Source organism: Ischnura elegans, chromosome 7 (genome assembly GCF_921293095.1).
Source record: "Ischnura elegans chromosome 7, ioIscEleg1.1, whole genome shotgun sequence".
NCBI lineage: Eukaryota > Metazoa > Arthropoda > Insecta > Odonata > Coenagrionidae > Ischnura > Ischnura elegans.
The window spans coordinates 56,644,182-56,666,405 of NC_060252.1; the positions used below are offsets into that span (position 1 = coordinate 56,644,182).

The 22,224-nt window shown below is 37.3% G+C and overlaps 1 protein-coding gene across 1 annotated transcript in view; it reads left to right on the forward strand.

Annotated features, from left to right (window-relative positions):
- Positions 1-6,605: 6,605 nt before the first annotated feature.
- LOC124162234 (head-specific guanylate cyclase) overlaps positions 6,606-22,224 on the forward strand; it is a 342,294-nt gene continuing 326,675 nt past the window's right edge. The window contains exon 1 of the mRNA XM_046538695.1: positions 6,606-7,483. Coding sequence (XP_046394651.1) covers positions 7,319-7,483 — 165 coding nt within the window. The 5' untranslated portion in view covers positions 6,606-7,318. The remainder of the gene's footprint in view (positions 7,484-22,224) is intronic.

The following is a 22,224-nucleotide window of genomic DNA, read 5'->3' on the forward strand; positions in this document are numbered from 1 at the left end:
GGTAGCACGTTTTTTGTAGTTGTTCGTTACTTGTAATGAATGGACTTTTAATATTTATGAAGACATCATGCATATTTTTGCATCATGCATATTTAATGGTTGGATAAATAACGAGACGTCCAATTAGTACTTAGTTAAAATAAAACCACCTTCAAAGTTTAATGAAAAATCAATTACAAGATGTCATTGATGAAACAGACGAAGTGGTAACTTAAGAAAAGGCATGCAAAGAATAGATCAATATTCACTCGTAAAACCATGCACTATTTTATCGATCAGGGAAAGGGATACTTGGTATATAATACATAATAGAAACTGCATATGTATTCCGAGGGGGTAAAGTAATGAATTTTTATCCTCTTCAGACCCATGAGTCCCTGTGCAGTTTTATCGGTATTTTTACGAACGTTCTGAACAGATGACGAACAGTCTCATCATTTATGCGCGTAAACTTTAAATAAAACTATAAAAGTTAGATAACACGTTTTAGTTGTTTTTCCTCACTTATTATGAATGGACATATAGTATATCCAGTGACGTCATGGCAAAATTAGCAGTGCCGGAACGCACTTCCCTTAAATTTTTTTCAAGTGAAATATTACCGTGTGTTTTTCCATTGCAAGTTAATATTTACTTTTTTTTGTTTTGGTTATGAATGACTACATATTAGAAATATCGAAGCTACAAAATTGATAAAAGTGTTATTTGACTATCATGTCTTTTGTTGACCAGTGCCGGAACGGCATCATGACACCACTGGTTATATCATCAAAGTAAGCTTAAATTATAGCAATATTTCAAAGCCTGTCACGTAAACAGCGTCGAAACATATATGAGTAAAAAGAAGATGAGTATAAGTGAGGAAGAAGGTAGAACAAGTAGAAGAAGTACGAGAAAGAAGATAGAACATAACTCAAAGGATTCTACACTTAACTATTAATCTTCTTGGTGCAAACCTTTTCGCTAGGGTATTCGTTCACACGACGTTTTTGGTCTGAGAACGTACGGACAAACATAACAATCAATGTTGTGGAGTGTGGTAAAAGCTGATCCCGTGCGTGGCATACGGAAATTGTTTTTTCCATGATATGCTGTTACATATGTATGCCATCATCACTCCTGCTTTGTTTCTTTAACTAAAATTGTGACTTTGCCTGCCATGTGACCATGAATTCCACGTTCCAAGTTTCCCACCTCTTAGGGTACTCTACTTACCGAGCAACGCCGGGTGGCCTGCTAGTTCATTTAACCGTTTCCAACCCAGAGCTACTTTTGGGAGAATTCAAATTTCAGTATTTTTCATTATGAAAACTTGAAAATTTTGCAATCAATCATAATTATCGTGGCAACTGAATATTTCGTCACTACAATTAACACCACAAAATAATGAGTATTTTAGATATTTCATATACAGGACATATAATTTATACATTTTGGATGTTGCTTAGAAGCATCATTGGGTTATAATAGGTCATTAACATTTCAGCTTATAAGAGAAATTTGGGTCTCATTTTGGATTTGACTAGAATGATCCAGAATAATGTTTCAACACGCATAGTATATTGAATTATGCAACATAATTTTAACCATTCATTGTCTACATAACCTACATGAGGATAGATGAATTTCCCTCATCCGTTTTTTCATTGTCACCCGCCTCAAAGAAATCAATAGCCACTCTCATACTCCTCTAGAGCGTCGGACGCTTCCCCTATAGAGTGGGACGATCTCATCTATTTCCCTTCCTCTGCATCCTGTCCATCCCTTTCGCTCCAAAACCCCTTCTCCCATCCCTTTTAACCCCTACTCCCAGCACCAAACCACCCAAAAGGCTGTCCAACTCTTCACCCCTCGTAGAAGCTATTAAATCCGCCTCCTTAGCTTATCCGATCCACCCTACTCTCCGGTCTTCTCCTGCCAAAAAACCCTATATTTTTCTCTCATCCCTTCTGGTGACTGTTGAAGAATGATGAGCATGCACTACATTACTGAAAGGTTTTCGTATAATACATATAACTGTGGATCTGGATGGTTTGAAGTATATTTTCAGCCCACCCGTTCTCATCATCATCATTTGTCAAAAATCCTAAGAAAGGTGTCACGAAGCCCTCCATTTCGCTAGCCTTTTCATAGTAACTTATTTTTTCTCTTTCATATCCTAAAGATACTTATCCTGTGTAAATGATTCGGGGCCGTCCCTCACCCTTCTTCCCTACCTTCTGTCCTACGATCGTTTTCATTAGGCAATGATGCCTCATAATGTGGCTAATTAAGTTGTGCCTTCTTCTCATCAAGGTTTTAAGAAAACTTCTCTTTTCTCTCACTCTTCTTAGCACTTCCTCAGTACTTACTCGGTCGATCCGTTTCATCTTCATCATTCTTCTGTAGCACCTTGTTTCGGATACTCCACTCTCTTCCTTTCTCTGCTTCTCCGTTGCTGTGAACGTCCAAGTCTCGCTCCCATAGAGCCAGAAACACGTTTCATTGGTAGCATCTGATGAATTTTATTTCCTATTGCTACGCCAATTGTCGGCTTAAATTAAGCAATCGCGTGCATTTTCGACTATTAGTTGCGGTCAAATACAAGTTATTCCGTTGGAAGTTTTTTCCGTTGGCAGATTTTAAATATCGCTTTCAAGGATTGTGGTTGGTGACAAAGTTTATCATGTTTCATTCTGATTAATACTTGGAGTTTAGATGTGATAAAAACTATTTTAGCCTACAAATTTTGACAGTGCTATAAATAAGCAATGGCCTACCTTGAAGATGATCAGCAAACATCAAATGTAGAATTTTGATTGCTAAGAGAATTTGACCTTTCAATATCCCAATACAAGCTTGTGGTGGTTATCAAGGCTCGTCTTTTGTCGTTAATCCCGTATAGTGCAATCCGACTTACCGTTTGTAAATTATGGCGATGAATTGTGATGATGGCACCTCTCCAGCACCCGTTTTATTGATTCATTATATCTCTTGAGAGTTTTACCACCATCTTCTTCCGCTTTGTTTGCACAGTCAACACTTCATACAAACACTCCTACGCACGTTAAACCATCCATTAGCGTCGCATGAGAGCGAAAACTACCCTCAACCCCGAGGTTCGGAAACAGGGAAGTTAACGCCTAGAGCAACGTTCTAATCTCTTTACCGACGTTATAGAGTTCTTTCTTTAATGATGATAATTTTTGCCAGGCGACCAAAAACTACCTTTTCCATCCAGTAAAAATGCTAGTTTGAGAGTTCTTTCTAACTGGAGTGGGGTCAGGTCTTCCTCTACTTTCCAATACTTTTGGATTTTAATTTGGCGTGTCGTAAAAATTCGGAAGGTTTAGTGATCCAGGGTTAACGAATAAAATGACTGAGACAGGCGAGATGTAGTGGAAATAATTCATATTGGTTAAAGAAAACAAGATAGGACTTTGTTTACTAGTTTTATTTTGGTACCACCCGTTTCAACTGCTAGGTCGTCGTGATGGTATATGCCTGGTAATCATATAAATATATAGTTTTCCGTGGCATAAGCTGGGGCCAAGATGCCCCAAAACTTATACAATGCCCTATTAAATTTTTCTTCTACTACCGTTGCTTTTCCCCAGGGGAATATTTGATGGCTTTTTAGAACTGGGTGGTATATGTTGTCGTAAATCGATTGGCACTAGGCAGTATGTTCGTCAGTATAGCACCGCAGTTACGAGTATAAAACCTGTCCAGTACCACAATGGTATTAATGCCGGTAAATTTTAGGATATCATCGTTATCTAGTCATCATTTAGTCATTACGGAGTAAGTGATTGATGAAAGTGATACTTTGTGGAAGAAGAATTCTGTTAAGCGTTGGGTACATTTTTGGGGTTGCGGCTAAGCTAAAGGCTTTAACTCGCAAATATTTCGCGGGAATCGACCAGCCTTCCCGCTATGACCTTAATTCTGGGCAATTTTGGTCCAGTGCTCATTAAAATAAATTTGCAGAATCCAGTGCCATTTAATATAGAGATCGTTACTGGAGGAATCTGTAATACTTATGGAGGTGATAGGGGAGACAATTTTAAGCATTTTAAGTCCAATAAAAAGTGCTGATTTGTGAATGAAAAACTTTGCTGTTTCTACAATTTGGAACTTTATTTTCCTGACTAGTTTCGATATACTGTATCATATTCATAGTCCTATGAAAATGTCACAGTGTATCGAAACTAGTCAGGAAAATAAAGTTCCAAATTGTAGAAACAGCAAAGTTTTTCATTCACAAATCAGTAAGATGGATTTCTACAACGTGAAGGCCTCTACTATTCAGTGCATCAATAAAAAGTGGATCGCAACAACTTAATTAACGAGGAATGGCAACACAAGCATTAAATCATAAAACTTCATAAAAAGATAGCCTTTAGGGAGTATCAACAATATTATTTCGCAACCTCATCCATATTGAAGTTAATTGTTTCAATTATAATCGCAAATTTTGGTACAAACTTTATTATTTAATGCCCTTAAAACTCCTGAGTTTTAAATGAAATGTCGAAAACTCTGGATATCCAAGAATATCCGTTTTCATCGTAACTGAAAATTGCATAAAAATGTATGCGTTACCATAGCTCAGTAACTAGGGAGGTGTGTTTGTGGACGAAAAATGCTTGAAAATTTCTTCCTTAACATCTTCTCGTGCATTGAATATTCCTCCTGAAACACTGTATAGTTATATGAACGACTCAACACAAGAAAAAGGTTGCAGTTCCTCTTTATATGGGCGCGGTTGTGTTGAAACCGGTAGAGCTTGTAACGTATTAAGCGGTGTGGAATTTACTATTACGTTATGGCACGCCGCAGGCATGTCAAAGCTGTTCCGGTAAGCCAAGAATACCATAACCATTCAGTTAACCATATAAAAATTTTATGCCTCATATTTTTGTGTTGTGGGAGTAATGTGTTTTTTGTGTAAGAAGAAACTTATACTCATTGATGAACATTGAACATTGATTAAAACACTTTTAGTATAAACGTAGATAGCAGAATATTTTGTTTTACTATTTTGTATAGTAATTTTGTAGCTCTAATGCTTTTGTTGTGTGAGTAGTGTGTTGTTTATGTAAGAGGAAACTTATGCTCTAATATTGAGAATATTAATTGAAATATTGTTGGTGTAAACATAGATAGAAGAATAGTTTTTTTTACTATTTTCTATAGATTAATATACTTTTACTTGTATATAATGATATAGTTCCTATTTTTTATACTATATTTTTTTCCGTTTTGATTGCATATTTAAATTTTTAACGCAATTTTGACAAATAATCAATTGGTTACATTAGTTCAATTGGTTACGAAAACATACTCCGTAAGACTATAAGTCGTGCGAAAAAGGAAGCTACACTAGGTCCTCGTTCCCCGTACTTAACGAGAGGAATGCATATATATATATATGGTGGTAATGCCACCGAAAATTTAGTGAGTGTGAGTTTCTAATCTTTATCTTGTGTGTTCTGATACTGCCCATCCTAGGGTATCTTATTGGCTTGCAAATGCCAGATGCACGCCAATTCGAGGGTGTGGAGATTGAATGGCGAGTCAGTGGGTAACAGGGAGGCAATGATTGAAACTTTGAAACATTGATTAAAGATGGAATCATGCGATAAACAATGTAGATGAGGATGTGGGGAGGAATGGAGAAAGTAAAGAGGACGGAGAAGAGGATCGACGAAGCGCTGGACATGGTGGGTGAGGAGAGACAGCCTCTAGATGAGGTAAAAGGTATGAATGGAGGCAGTACTTAGCGGGAAGGGGATGTTGAATACAGTGTTTGAGGGTATAATGCTGGGTAAACGAGGGAAAGGAAGGAGGAAATTAGGATTTTTTTAAATAGAATAAAATGGAATGGGCCTTTTTGTGAATTGATGAGGTAAGTTGATTAATGAATGGGAGGCTTCTTAAGTACTCCATGAAATCTTATTCGAAAATGAAAAAAAGACTTCGTTGACTTCCACTGTTTTGTTTCATCGTTACGACATGTTTCGATCCATAGAGCATTATCAAGTGCAACAAATTTGAATATTCTATACATATTTTTTTTAGAAATTAGAAATTTCTATGTATTTGAATATTCTATTCTAATTTTCTATATTATTTCATTTTCGAATATCAACTTCCACATAGTTGAGCCTGATAGCATTGAATGAAAACTTATCTTAGTTGGTATAATAATATAATAATCGCATCAGTAAGAAAGCATACCATATCGTCGCGTGAAGAAGATTTTTTTATTATGATTTTGAAAAAGATTTCAAACTGTTGTCATCTGTGTCGTATCAGTACGAAAACATACCCGGTTATACCACAACGTCGTGCGAAGAAGGAAGCTACACTAGTTTCTCTTTACCCGCCCTTGAAGAGAGGAATGCCTCCCCGTACCCCTTCCCCTATACCCTTGAAGTGTCCTCCCCCCACTCCCCACAGCGCCAGCGCACTTGGTCCCACTCGGAGACCCCTGCCTCCCCTTCCGCCAATTCTCTCACCTCCCTTCCCCTCATTCTCCCATCACACTGCCTCTCTCTCTCGCTCTCAACAGAGGACCGACGTCGTGGTGTTCTCTCGGCGGCGGGGAGAGTTGAGGCAGCCTCGTGAACGACTATCTCCCTCTGCGTGTGGTCTAATTTCTCTGTGTTGGTGGGCGAGTGTGAGCTAGGAGGAGGAGCGCAGTTGGTGTTTTCCCCGATACCTGCGTAACCTTCCTACAGGCCCCTCATTCGTCCCAGAGACTTTGCTGCGCTCTTTCGCCAAGCGTATTTCGCGTGTTTTTTTTATTATCGAGTTGTAAGGAGAGACGTGAGAGATCGACCACGTCTCCGTAGACGGCGTGGCAAATTTTGCCGTGGACGTCTTCACGTTTCTCTTCGAGGCGTGGACATTTGACATCGCTCGATACCTGTGCCCGTTGTTCGGGTTGTAAAGAGAGACGCGTGACATTGATCACATCTCCGAAGACGGCGTGGGAAACCTTTTAGTTTCTGCTCTTAGCGTGGACATTTGACATCGCTCGATACCTCTGCACGTTGTACTCTTCCTTGTTGAAGTTTTGTGTGCGACCTATTTTTGAGAAGTTAAAAAGAGAGGCGATAGATAGACCACGAAGACGGCGTGGCAAAATTTGCCGTGGAAAATTTTACCTCTCTCTTCGAGGCGTGGACATTTGACAACGCTCGATATCTTTACCCGTGACTCTTCCTCGTGAAGTTTTGTGTGTGCTCCGGGTGGCCTGTCCACGTGACACGCCGTGACTCGGGGAAGCCTTTCTGATATCTCTTCACCGGAGAAGTTGATTCTGCGGGCGATGGCTTGTCCGTTCAGCGGTGGCTTCTCGCCTGCGTCGGCCGGGACTCACGCGGCACCGACCGCCAGCACTCCCTCGGCCGCGTCCGGCGCCGGATGCCGTGCCGACGATGCCCTTAGTTTGCGGCACCTCAGCGATGCGATAGCCACATTCAAAGCGCCCACGGTGAGTCCAAAGGAGAGAAAGTAAACGATGTATAGTATTACGTGAGTGAAACTATTATGAGCGTAAGTTTTAACTTGAAATTTTCGAATTCGCGTTTCGCACATTGGATTGATTAGTTTGGACAATGACAGCTATGGTTTTTGTAAATATACTTTGTCCTGCACATGACGATATCTCATAATAGTATAAACCACCATTTTTGTGATGTCTAACGTACTTAAGTTGAAATATAGAAATGCCAAAGAATTTTTGGCTTTCAGGCTTCCTAACAGTTGCAAAGTGTGGACTCACAGCTGTCACAAGGCATAGAAAGATTTATTTGAAGTTTTCAACGCCACATGATTAAAAATGAGGACAATTCTGATACGAATATCCTATTAGGTTATGTCTATGTTTTATTTTTCGCATACTCATAAGTGATCATACAATCTTTTCAAACTCTTGCGGGAATTACCGAGGGTTTTTGATTTTATCCCGTGGCGCAAATGTTATTGCAATTATGTAAAGAGTAGCACCAACGACGTTCATCAAAGTCATCACCTGGTCAAAAGCACGCTTCGCTTTATTGTATCTTGGATTTTCTTATAATTTTGGTATACTCTTTATTACATTCGACAAGACCAAATTTTGGTTTCATCCTTTCCGTACCTATGCTTCCGGTCTCCTCTTTCGACGTCCGCTTAACTTAGTTTAATTTTAGGCAAGGAATTCCTACGGAAGCGTTATTTTCGTTAGGAAATCGAGCGACAGGCGGTGCCGGTGTGAGAAGAGCCACTTCCCCTTCCGGTGTCGAAATCTTCTTAATTTTCTAATGCGATTGCTTCCTCCTTCCACGCGTACGCCTAACCCTACGCATTTGTTTTCGCCCGAGGCATGCTTTTGGGGGGAGAGGAATGTGGGAGAAGCCACGCTTCAAGCACGCCGTTATTTCCGCGTGAGTCTAAAAGGAACTCGCTCCCCCATCGCTTGTCGCTCTGCCAATTCTTACAATTTTGGTCTGACGTTTGTTCCTTAGTCTTTACGCTGAAATGACCAGTCTAGCTTCCGATACCAGTCACGATTGTAGCTCGTCATCAGATTTTCATAACTTAAGCACTGTTTATGGGAACAAAATAAATATTTTGAAAGTTTATCAATGCTAAAATATCCGCAATGTGCATTATAATAATAATCGTAATTATGAAATGGACATATCTGCCCGCATTTGCCTCCAAAAAGTTGAGGTATACTGTAATAGTCACACAGTTAAACGTTTTCCCAATTTTTACTTTAGTTTCTGATGTTATTATAGGGGTTTTTATCGTATCCGGTCTCGTTCAATCCAAACATTTCTTTGAATCAAGTCAGTCAGTCAGTGGTCGGTTTTACAAAATGAATTATGATTCTTTGGAATTAGTTTAATGATTTTATACGAGTAGCGATAGATGTGTTCTCTGTGTAACTAACTAGATACCTTACAATATTAAATAAAAAATCGCTTTTTATCTTACTGTTCTACTAAGGTTACTGACAACATGCCAAAAGCCACATGTCATTACCTACCATTCCATTTAAAAAGAACCACAGAAAAAATAAATGGAGGATAGGAGCTCGATATTCAGGAAGTACATTGAAGTGGCAGGGGTCAAGGATCGTTTCTTTCGATAATAACTAACCTACGTAAATGAACTCTAGAAATGCCAAAGAGTTCTCGAATTCCAGTCTTTTATTCTCACTCTTACAATGCATGGTCTATGGAACGTCGCAGTGACTTTGGTGGCAACATTCTTCTTGATTATCTAATTCCTCATTGCCATTGATTGTCAGACCCCAAATGACCGCAAAAACTAGAGTAATGGAGGCAGTTTTCAAGTTGGCAAAAATTTAGTGTTTCGATTATTTTTCGTAGGGTTTCAGATGATTTTAACACTTTGCGTGCCATGGACGTAATATTACGTCCTGTTAATCTCTCTGAAGATTGCCATGGACGTAATATTACGTCTTTCTATTTAATCGGCTTTGTATACGTGAAGCCGTAATATTTCGCCCGTGGTACTTTTCCAGTTTACTGCTTAGTGGTTCTGTTATTTCAAAAATCACTGCTCAATGGAAAAAGTAAAGAGTTCACTTTTTGTCTTGAGGACGGAAAGTCCTCTGTAGCTGCCGGCATCCTTGTCTTAGGCCACTTTGTGTGGAAATTCTTTGGGCCAATGAACCGTTCGTTGAGGGTGCAGTGACCCTTTTTGTCATCCTGGATTTATAATGTATTGCTTGGTACAAAAAATGATATTCCATGTTACGGCGGTACATCATATGTTGCAACTTTTTTTATTTTTCAAAAACAGTAGGTTTTCATAGTTAAATCATACATAAAAAAATCAGCAATAAATATTATTCAACTCATTCATAAAGAAGTGCAAAGTCCATTTTTTATTGAAATACACATCGATATAAATATATTTTTGATGCTAATGTTTTAAAAAATGTACGAATTTAGTAAAAAAGGCTGGTTTTTCAGTAGGGGTTCCAAATTAGCAGACGGCACTCAAAGTGTTAAAGGAGGTCGACTCTATGACTTTTTGTCGTATCTTGTCTCGTTCACCTCAAACATTTGTATGGATCAGGTAGTCAGTCAGTGGTCGGAAATGGGTTTCGCTGTATTTGGATTCAGGGCAGAGAGATTCTCATAATAGAGAGTGCTCAGCACTGTATCTGCGGGTGTTCATGCCACTAAGGTAGTACCTAAAGAAGTAAAGAATACGACGATAAGATATGAATTCAGTAATAATTTGTTGAATAATTTCTGAGGTACAATATTGAATAATATACGATTATGTCGCGTCGGATATCAACGTTAATTCATTATTTTTTGAGGACTTACATTCACTCTATCAGGAGATACTGGTAAATTGTTATACTTAATGGCCTATTTTTCAAAATTACCATTAAAATATAAAATTACTAATTAAAACAACTGTAATCAAATATATATAAATGTTACGCAAGGTGAATTTTTTCTTATAATTGCCACTTATCCTGCGTATTTATTTACTTTTTCAATAAAATTTGTCTCACATTCTTCATCGATGTATCTTGCATCTTATTTTCAGTAATTTTTCACAGTTACACATGTTTCATGCTTATCTAATTTAATTCGAATTTCATTAAACTCTGCCGATTTTTCAATAATGTTGAAGCTAGAAGAAAATCCGGTCATTGTCCTACAATAAATGCATCGTATATAAATTTTAACTTGTTCGTATACTTTCTTGTTAAAATGCTGATGCTGCCATAGTTTAATTTGCAATATATTACTGTACGCCTGAGGGTTTTCCTCGAGTTTTCCACGAAAGCAAGGAGAACCTAACTTGGATCTTCCGAAAACTTTTATATCGTTTGTTTTACTCGTCTTGATTTGATGTGTTGATATTATTATTTTCCATATTTTTGCTTCGGAGATAACATCAGGGAGCAGTAAATGACAATGCCAAGGCAACACTTGTTGGAAATTTTAATGGAATCAGGCAACAAATACGTTCATTGTACATATGATCCACTTACGTAGCTGGCTTCAGATATGAATACTCGTTCATTACTTTTTGCTAAACTGATCGTTGCTTACTAACGGGAACATTTTTTTAGCATTCCCATTACGAAACATTGAATTTTATTTACAGGTGAATTTATTTAGTACAGTTGGTGTTGTATACGCATATTAACTTTTGAAATCAATTACAAGGATCAATGATTGGATCGGAGAGTGCGGTTATTAAAAGGTTCGACCAGAATTGAGTATAAGACCCTTCGTTCTGAATAACAGCGCTCTAAGGCTCATATGAATCTCTACAGTATGGTGTTCTATTCGTCTCTTATTTCGTGTACACGTGAAAATACGCTTGAGCTCCGGCGTTTTGAGTGCGTGAGTTTTTGTGGTCGGATTGGGTTAGAAACACGTGTTCCTCGGCCAAATGTCAGTGCGAAATGGGCCAATAGGTCGGGCAGTGTGAGGTATGACGTGTGTTTGACTGAGTGGGCCGAGCTGAGATAAGGGAAAGAAGGGGAGGTCGAGTTTGGTGGAGGGGGCAGTCGTGAGGTAAGATAGGAGAGAGAAATATGTTTTCTTTTGTCGCGAAGCGTTGTTTACATTTCAAAGTTGACTCCGCTGGTAGTTGGTGAAAAAATCAGCCACCTCGCCACTGTTACCAATACATTGAGTTTTTAATTTAATTAAAACTACAACTCACTGAATCAACTCCATTACCAATCTACCTCTACATATTACCCCGTAAGCCGCCTCAATAGGCGTGTGGCGGGGGATGTTAGGATGCCATCCGTTATTTAATAAAATGGATATGCTATAGCTAAATCAAGACAAGTACCTAATAAGTTCAAATAATAATATTATTATTTATTATTTAAGTATTTATATAATTCCTTTATTGTTCGGGGAAAAATAAATTCCCATACCTATCCGTTCGGCAAAATATCTCTATTAATTTATCGTTTCTATCGGACGTAAATATGTGGAGGGGTTCTAATATGATCTTCTCCGTGTCGCTCTTAAAGAATTCTCAATAGCTCAGGCAATGCAGCAATAAGCCTAAAATAGAGGCGTTTGATTTTCGCGTTTAAGAATTTTTGCGATTCATTCTCGTTTTTAGTGTTTATATACCTTGTCTGAAGGATCAAAATTAACTGGGCTTCCAATAGTTATGTCTGAAATCCTGTGTATTGAGTTTTTTTTCCGAAATACGTTGATTTAGATCATTGTATCGCTCACGAATCTACAAATAACTCCTGATTGTGTGGCTACAGCTCAAAATTAGGACGGAAATGAAATCAGCTTTGCATTGGCGTGACTTGATTTTACGATTAAGGTCACGTAACAATTACTACGAATTGGTTGCGGACTACTGTCGGCGTCAAAATGATATGCCGCTGAACTTTGCAAATTTATAACTAAACTTCATTGTTTGTCATAATAATAAATACTACGTCATGTTAAAGGAAATTTTATTCTCAATTCTATTTTATTTTTTGTTTAGTGAAAAATTAAAAAATAAAGACACGCGAGTCCAATAAATGACTCCGCGCACCATAAAATTAGCCGTTTTCTCACTTTTATGAACTTTTCAACTCAACCCAGGGAAAACTACTTGGTCTACAACATTCATATTCCTCAATAAGTTGCAAACATTAATGTAGGTTAATAATATGGCTTTTACGTATTTTTAGAACGTATATTTTGTTGCAAAATAACGAAAATTTTGTTTTGTTTTGTTTGAAAAACATTTGTTTAAACACTATCTAGTCCTACAGTTTACCCCAAAAGAAATAATAAAATTGATAGAAACAATTCCTAATTTATTTGGATTTATCTATGATCCATAATCAATAAAAATTTTATATTTGTGAATGTTAATAACTTCTATTAATGTCGTATTGCCAAATGGAGATGGTTACCAGGAAGCAAAGTTTGGCGCGCAAGACGTGGCAAGGCAGCATTCGTTCGCTCCAGCGTACATTTTTAATGCTCCTATATAATCTCCACTACATAAAAATCATGTATTTTCGGAGTAGAGTTTCGGTCGTGTTGCAAATATCAGGGCCGTTTTACCAGAATTCTCATTGAGCCCAGTAATGCAAAACTTAATTAATTAGGGTGACTCCTCTGTTGCCACCACAATCAACCATTGATTTCATGGTATATATGACATGTTTTGGAATCAATTGCCTGGTTGACAGTTGATTGGAGTGCAAGAATAATTATGAGCCAATCTTTGGATTTCCTAAACCTGTCGTTGCCAGATATGAATAAAACCTCCTGCATTTTTACTAAAAAATATATTATAACATCCCGCAAGTTATACAGGAAAGTAAAATTCTCACTGAGGTTAAGAAATTAGATTCATTTAATAAGATAAGTTGTTTCAAATAATAATTTTCAAGATTGTACCACGTATAATTAACTTTGCTTAAATAATGCTGATCATTAACATTGTCGTTCATAAGAATTCAATTCCAAATAATTTTTCGTGTTTGAAATTTAAACGTGAAGTAATTTATATTGAGACGCGTCATGCGAAAAATTTTTTTAGTGGTAATAGTGTTTAATATCTAATTCATTCAAACTTGTATCTTCTTTCCCAATCTATTTTTTTTCTTAAAATTTTGAAATACTTGTGTATGCTATGTTAGTAATTGACCCGGTGAATAATTGAATATACCCGGTTCCCTACAAATTTGACTTGAAACTGTTTATTTAACTTTTTTTCCGATTTGCGCCGATGTAGATTATATTATCATACCTGAATCTCAAATCACTCCTGATAGTGTGTTTATCGCTCAACATTAGGATAGTAACGAAATTCTACAATTTATCCAAGGAAATAAAGGAGCATGCTTATCAGAGGGAATGTTATTAATAAACAATCAAGTATCGCGTTGCGAACTATGGAAATAAATTTCAGCGTGGGAAAAATGATAACCACAAGCAAATTTATTATTACGTTAAACGATTGTTTTCTTCCAAAAACCTCCTTTTTCTTCAAATTACAGTTTTTTTGCCTCACTCTTTCAAGCAACTTTCCATATTCCTTTTTCTTCTCAACAATTCCCCTCTCCTCCGATCAACAACTCCCTGACAACATTAACCCTTCCGTGACTATGTCTAGAAAACTTACGCGAACGACTGTGTGTGGTATCTCAGGTATCCTATTTGTATCTTATCTTTCCTCTGAATCAATACCAAGGCTATTTTTTAATAATATAATATCTTGTTTTGTATAATTTATAAGTACATTGTGGGCTCAATTTAGGTTTTAACATTGTTTTTGTGAGAAATGGCAGGAATATTTCATATTTTGCTATTGTAGCTGCACAGCCTGTCCCACAGGTCGTGTGTAATTTTTGACCTCTTATTTTGGTAACTTTTCGTCAAGCAATATTCATAGAAATTGGCATACATATGGGGAAAAGTCCTAAGTTTTGCTGAGTGTAAGCAAAAGTCTACAATTTCGACCTTTTGGCCTCACAATGTGGGCCCAACCCAAAATTTTGAATTTACCTTCTGGGGTTTCAATGTTAAAAAAATAGAGATAGAAAAATTATGAATTTCATTGGCCAGTAAAAATATGACAAGATGTCATAACTTAGGCTTTCGGACACAATAAAACCGAAAACAACACTTTTATTTACGAAAATTCAACCGTTGACCCAGCAAGGTCACAACAAAGGTAATAGGGGTGGTAAAAAGAATGGCATGCCAACAAAGGTGTCCATACATAGGTTTTAAAGGATTCCCAAGTCATCGGTAATGTCCAAATATCCGTCTTATCCACTAATAGACCTCCAAGGTTAATACGGAGGTCAAACGGCATAGAGTTAAATGTCGGGCCATCATGACAACCAACGTGTGGAACCATAGGTTTCAAAGGCTGCCCAAGTCAGTTTTGTAGTTCATGGATCCGTATTTTTGATTTTTTGACCGCCTAAAGTGCCATCATGAAGAATATTGGCGTTATTGAAGTTATAATATAATAAAATTTATTGCATTCAACTTTTATCCCTGCACTTAAACAACAAGCGAGTTTTTTTTTCTCTCTTCCCCCGACAACTGTGCGGCTACTCCACTCAGCTACCCCACCAATAAAAATTGAATTTTTCAAAAGCAATTTAAATGTAAAAAAATATTTCGTCGCCTTAATATAGACAAAGTGGTTGAGCATAAATACAAAAATATTTCAAAGGGATAAAATAACAAATTTTAAAAAATATGCTACATTAACATAATTTCTGGTAACTGAGTTACCTCGCACAGTCACGAAAGAGTTAAATATCAGTATTTCAATATCAAACGTTGCAATGATAAAATCTTCTCGGATTTGGCACCGGGTATGGCTGTTTAAGGCCAACTTTTCAATGAGAAACTACCGCTCCTCTATCAGGGTCATTACTGACTGCCGACTTTTGTCCACACCGGGTTTTTATGTTGAGACAGCCAAAAGACGGTTGAGACTCATTCTTGGCTAGCCGCTTTACCAATCGTCCTTTGGCTATCTTTGTATGAAAACCCGGCGTGGAACAAACTCGACGGTCAGTCATAGCTCTGACGTAGATGATGGAGTTTCTCATCGAAGCGTTGGCCTGAAACAGCCTTACCCAGCGCCAAACCTTTGAGGATTTCATCAATGTAACGTTTGATATTTAAGTACTGCTATTTAGCCCTTCCGATACCGTGCGGGGTAACTAAATTACCCCAATTATGTTAATGTTGTATAATTTTATTTTATTTTTTATTTTATTCCTTTAATATTTTTTGTATTTGGGCTCAACCACTTTGTCTATATTGAGTTACCCCGCACAGTATCGGAAGGGTGATGAGGTAGTTTCTCATCAAAATGTTGGCCTTATGCATCCTTACCCGGTGCCAAACCCAAGAAGATTTCATCAAAAGTATTTGCTGGGAAAGCTTACGATCTATTATCAAACGTTGCAGCCTGCTATTATCAAAATATACCCCTCCGTAATTCGCGCAGACTCCCAAACGCCAACATTATCGTGGATTCCGCCGTAGAGCTAGCTTGGAGATACTCATTGTTGTTTACCATCGCATCGGCGACCTTTTGAGCCCCCTTCATGCGTCGTAGTCGTCCTGTGAATGGCGGATGCTACCGACCGTCCCCTTGTGTCAGCCAACTTCTCTCTCGGGTTTCTGAGGTGGGAGGGCGTTAGCGGAGAGGCGTGGAGGAGGAGGGAAGGATGAATAATTCGAAGACAGTTGCCCGCGGTTTGCTCTCGTATCTTCCGACGGGTGAGCGCGCGCTACTTCCGCCTGCTAAGAGGCCAGCGGTAACTTGAAGCGCTCGTGCAAAATTGATGGGGGTCGTAATAGCATCACACCATTGTTTTGCTTTCTCGTAAGTCTTTTCGTGAAATAATTTTTGCATGCAGAAATAAGATTACGGGATGACAGACTTACTAATGGATCGCTTGATTATAGATGAGTGTACAGCGACAGCTAGACAGTTGTCACCAGATGACTGAACTGATTTCTGGTTAATACTTGGCGTGGAAATAGCATCATGCAATTTTTTCGTTTTCCCATAATTTTTTACTTGAAATTATTGTTTCAGGCGGAAATGGAATTTCGGAATGACAGTTTTTAGCGACACATAGGCAGTAATATTTGGTGTTTTAATATTACCACGTCATTGTTTTGCTTTTACCGTAATTCTTTTCGTTAAATGAATTTTTTACAAGCAGAATTGTAGAATGGCAGACTTACTTATGGGTTGCTTGATCATAGGTAAGTTTGCAGTGGCAGCTAGGCAGTATTGAGTATATAAATAAACCGATTTGTTGTTTATATTTGCCTTAGTTATATCATCACGCCATTGTTTGCGCTTTATCATAATTATTTTCGTGAAATGATTTTTGCAGGAAGAAAAAGGATTACAGAATGACTTACTTAATACTTACTCTCGCTTGAATATAGGTGAGTTTTCAACGACAGCTAGGTAGTCATCCCTAGATGACTGAATCGAGTGTTTGTTAATATTTGGCGTAGTAATAGCATCTCGCCATTGTTTTTTTCCAGTAATTCCTTTCGTGAAATGATTTTTGCAGGCAGAAATAGAATTTCGGAATGACAGTTTGTACCGACAGATCCCTAGATGACTGAACCAACTTTTTGTTAATATTTGGCATTGTCATAGCAACATGCCATTGTTTTTTTCCCTTTCGTGACATGATTTTTGCAGGCAGAAATAGAATTTTGAAATGGCAGACTTACTGACGGATTGTTTGATCTTAGGTGAGTTAAGAGCGACAGCGAGGGAATCATGCCTGAATGATAGAGCAGATTGAACGACAGAGGTGCACTTAAACGTCCGTTTTCATTTGCCTTGATAGAACTATTATAGGGACTTTAAAGGCCTGTGATAAAATTTGTGTTTACTCTGATTTAATTGAGTTATTTACCAGTCAGTCCTTTGGCTTCAATGAAAATTGTTATTTCATTTATATCTGACAAGGAAAAATGAACTCGATTTTCAATGCATTTTATTACTAATTATGGAAATGCTCCAAATAATGATAATGAGTTTAGTTACCATTCAGTTTAAATTACTAGCATTTCCTTAATAGGTTATTATTCTGTTAAAGGCCTTATTTCTACTCATATTGTATGATGAAAATAAAGAAAAAACAGTACAAATATATATTTTAGAATTATATTGAATGCAATGAAAGAAAATTTGAAGTTGTTTATTAATTATTAATAACTATGCAGAAACTTAACTGTTGAATGAAAAATCAGGCTTCATTATACAAATTGCTCTATATATTGAGAGTAAAAAAACAGCATGTTAAGTATCAAAAAATGTCTCAATTTTTCTGGAAGATGTTGCAGTTTATTTTAATACGTTTGGCGTTTCTCTCTAGAGCTGCTCCAACTAGGTGAAAACGAAATTACCATTTGTGGTTTATATTTTATCATTGATACCTCAAGGATATTTTGGCTAAAATACGAGAGTGGTTTTTTTTTATTTCTAGCTTCTTTCGCTCATCTAAAACACCATACAAGCAACAGGCGGGTACTGCGCATGTAGGGCAATTGCATGTCCTCCGTACTAGACCTAAAAGTCATTTCTGACCGTAGCTTGTTAGTTTAAGGTTAGCAGCAATCTATTTAATTACAATGCCTCAAATGATTCTCCCGCCAAGTATACAATGCTGAGAGACAGCCAGAGAACTCACTGAGTGGCTTCAGCATTGACATGTCTTTGATGCCGATGCTGACCTTAACGCCGATAAAAGAGATTAAAAAAAATTAACTGTGGCTAGAGTGTGAAATAGTGTGAAACATTACGACCATTCCCATCCAAAACAAAAGAAGAGACATGCTGACTTCTGGAAGTGCTCTAATCCATGACAACACCCGTCATATCAGCGCTGATGTAGCCCAACTGCTCCTTGAGCAATTTCAGTGGCACATTTTCGATCACCCGCCGTGCAATGTTGACATAGTGCCGTGTGACTTCCATCTTTACGCTGAAATGAAGAAGTGGCTTGGAGGGAAGTGTTTTCAAACCGGTCATGAGCTTCAGGGGAAACGCGAAATTCGTAGAAAGTCATTGGTGGCAACATCCTATGAATAAGGTATACTCAAGTTTGTCCACAAGCACGACCATTTCCTCAATCGCCGAGGCAATCATGTTGAAAGAATACCACAAGTGTTTAAACACAACATAAAACATTTACCATAAAATAAGTTATAATCAACCACTTCGTCCTCTATTCATGACACATTGGAGGTTTAAAAAACGGCCCTCGTACCATAGAGAATCGGTCGGTATGATTTCCAGTTCCTATTGACCAAATCCTCTTCCAACTCGTCCCAGTTTTCGTTCCCTCGACCCAATTCCTGCCTCTGTCATTCGGATCCCATCAATAGCTACAGCACCCGAGGAAATGCGCCTACGTACAGCAACCCGAGTGCCATCGTGTTTGCAGTCTTGGAGAGCACTTGGTCGCAGCCGGCAAAGTGTTTCCGAGTGAGTCGGTGGAAGTGTTTCCGCTTCTTGTAGCCAGCAGGAATGACGGGTTCCGTAGCGGTTGTCTCAGATGTGTTCACAGTGAGGGGAAAATATTATGTAATTTCTCGTCCGTCGTTATATTGTCCACATAAAAACTGTCTTTCCATTGGAAGAATTTGCAATACAGCTTGCGACCAAGGATCTTCGGGGGAAGATTTTGACTCTTTTATTTAAAATTGCAAGGTTTTCAAATACTAAAACTTTTATTTTACCTATGACACAGCCATGAGTGTCAATTTCAGGTTAGCTCTCAATTTTCAACAGCCAACTGCTAAATCTTTCATTCTAATACCCCCCGAACTTTGTTATTTGTGAGATATTTTTATACTCGTTTTTTATCATATTTACCTAATTTTTTATATAACTGAAGGCAAAAACCTTAGAGATATTTTTGGTGTTGAATAAATAAATAAACAATAAATATATTTCAAATTTACTGGTCAATGCTTCTCTATTCAACAGCTGTATCTCCCGAAGGGTCTCATATTTTTCTGAAATTATCTGTTTGGGCCCATACTCTCCTTAAATTAAACACTTTGAGGCCGATATTCGGAGTAGTTGTTGTATTGTATGCATACTTAATATTTTCCAATTAAATCGCAAAACAAACGAGGAAAAAATTGCATCTTGTATCATGTTATTCCTCCTATTTTTTCACAAAATTGCTGTTTAGCCATGAATTTATGGCTTATTTTAAAGTTAAATCTTTGCGCATGTGTAAAATTAATGAAATAACCTTTCCTATTAATACATTATATTTAATTTTAAAATTGTTATTTTACTTGCCTCAAACACAATGCATCCGATTTTGCCGTAACTTTTCTCTTAGAATTTAGGCATTTTTGTTGATATAGCAGAAATGAAATTTTATTGCATTAAAAATAGTTTTTCAAAAATTATTTAAACAGTTACATTTGTCTCGCGCGGCGTTCCGACTCCTCCATAATAAATTCATACTTTAAGTTTATAATACAGGTATTTGACGACATAGCGTCTCTAATTCATATCTCCCATCCAATCCCATTTGACCTGTAACTTTAATGATAAACTATCAACGCAGCCAATATTTTTAATTTATGTTATTGGCAATATGGTTTCGACGAACCTTATGTGAGATCTGTGTTGAAGACTTGGATTAGACAAACAGCTAGTTTAACTTAAGTTTACTCATGCAATAATGGTTTAGTAAGATAGAATGTTATGTCATAAAAACATGAGAGTTTATTTAAACAAGTATACATTTATAAGTGCTCCCAGTCTAATAATTTCCCATTTTTATTTCTATAATTTAAAATCTATTTGGGTTCCAATACTGCGCCTGACGAAAGGTTAATATTTTAATAATTTAATCTATTTGATGAATTTGAATCATATGGCTGTGAAGTGACAGTATCTTCATTTAAAACCATTGTATCATACAATGAATTTACATTCCAAGACTGATACGTGGCTTTTAAGGGAACTGTGGCACTTTTTGTTTTCAACATAATTCAAGTACAAAAATCCTCATTTTCAGAAATTTACGCTGATGAATCTCATATTATATCCTTTCATTCAATAAAATATTATGGGATAAACATATGATGGACATATGAAATTTTCTATTTTGCATAATCAAAAAAGTTTCTTATTAATGGGTATTTATAATTAACTTAAAATAGATCATATTGTTATGTTACCAATGACAAGTTTAAGTGGATATTTGTTTCTTCTTTCCTACGAATATTTTTTTTCCGCCTTTCTGAATATATATGCCATTTTTCCGTCTCTAACTCCGCAGCCGCGATTCCCTCTCCCTTTATCGCTTTCCAATGCTTACGAGAATGTCGAGAATTCGGAAACCTTACTCTTAAACTCATCCCTATAGAAACGCTACACCGTCGCTATTGACGCATTTCGACAGCCATTCACGCGCCACCTGTCTTCTCCCGATCCAAATTCCAACGTTCTCTTTTGGCTTTCTCACCTATAATCCTTTCTCCTCCGGTGCCTCTGCGGCATCTTCCTTCAGATTCTGGCATTTCCATTCACATCCGTTGCTTCATCCCTCAAGTGGGAGTGGTTTCCTTTCATCCGAGACATCACAGAGATTTTACATTTGCTGCAGGATTTAGTAGACCTCAAATGTTTCACTAATTGTCGCATGAAGAGGTAGTTCGGCGTAAAATTCCCCGTTTTAAGTTATTATTTTACTTTAAATTTTGGTGGCCGAATTTTCCATTAGAAACTTACCATGCTTCAGAGACATAAATGGATGAAATCGAATCTGATGAATCCCAAATTATATCCTATCATCCAAAAAAATATTATGGTATGCAAAGATGAATATTGTGCCAATATTTTATGCTAATTTCTAAGTAGTAATATTTTTTTCAATAATGACTCGTATCTCTAGCCTCTTGCTCGTGGTATGTCATTTTCATTAAAAAGATACCTTCTGGGGATCAGGTTGGTGAGGTGGCTAGAGATTGGCATACCTGGGGATCGTGTTCAAATTCCAGCGGTAGCAGATGATTTAAAGAAAGTGCCCGATTCCTGCTTCAGTGTTGTGTGGATGACATTTCAATTGCAACACTTCGTCTATCGGATGGGATGTTAAGCCCTGGTCCTCTTGGCAGCTATTGTCAAGAGGAAGCTAATGCCGTCGCCTGGCTTTTATCCGCCCTTCCCTCTATCATTCACTCTTGGTGCGAATGACCTCAGCTGTACCTGGCCTGCCTCCCTCCTCCAAATACCATACAGAAGATTCCTTCTATGGAGAAGGAATGACAAAAAAGTGAGATAATCCTCTAAACTACTTTCTCTCTATATCTATGATAATATTTTGGTGAAAGACTTAGCCTTAGAGTAACTCCTAATGTATACACTACCTATCTACCTATACACTTATTCATCTATTAAAATCGTTCTATGAAGCGTTTTTTTCTGGTAATTGTAACGATTAAGTACTACTTTAATTATCTTCCAAAATTAATTTAACCAAAGTTTAAGATTCGCATATATAATAACACCCTCAATTAAAGTCTTATAGTTAGGATTTGGGTTGGAAATAAATACTTTTTAAGCTATAGAAAATTATTTCACCTGAAACGGAGCCTTGCGCCAGGTGATACAATATTGATATCACGGGACTCCTAACAGTGTGACAGGAGTATACCGATTGAA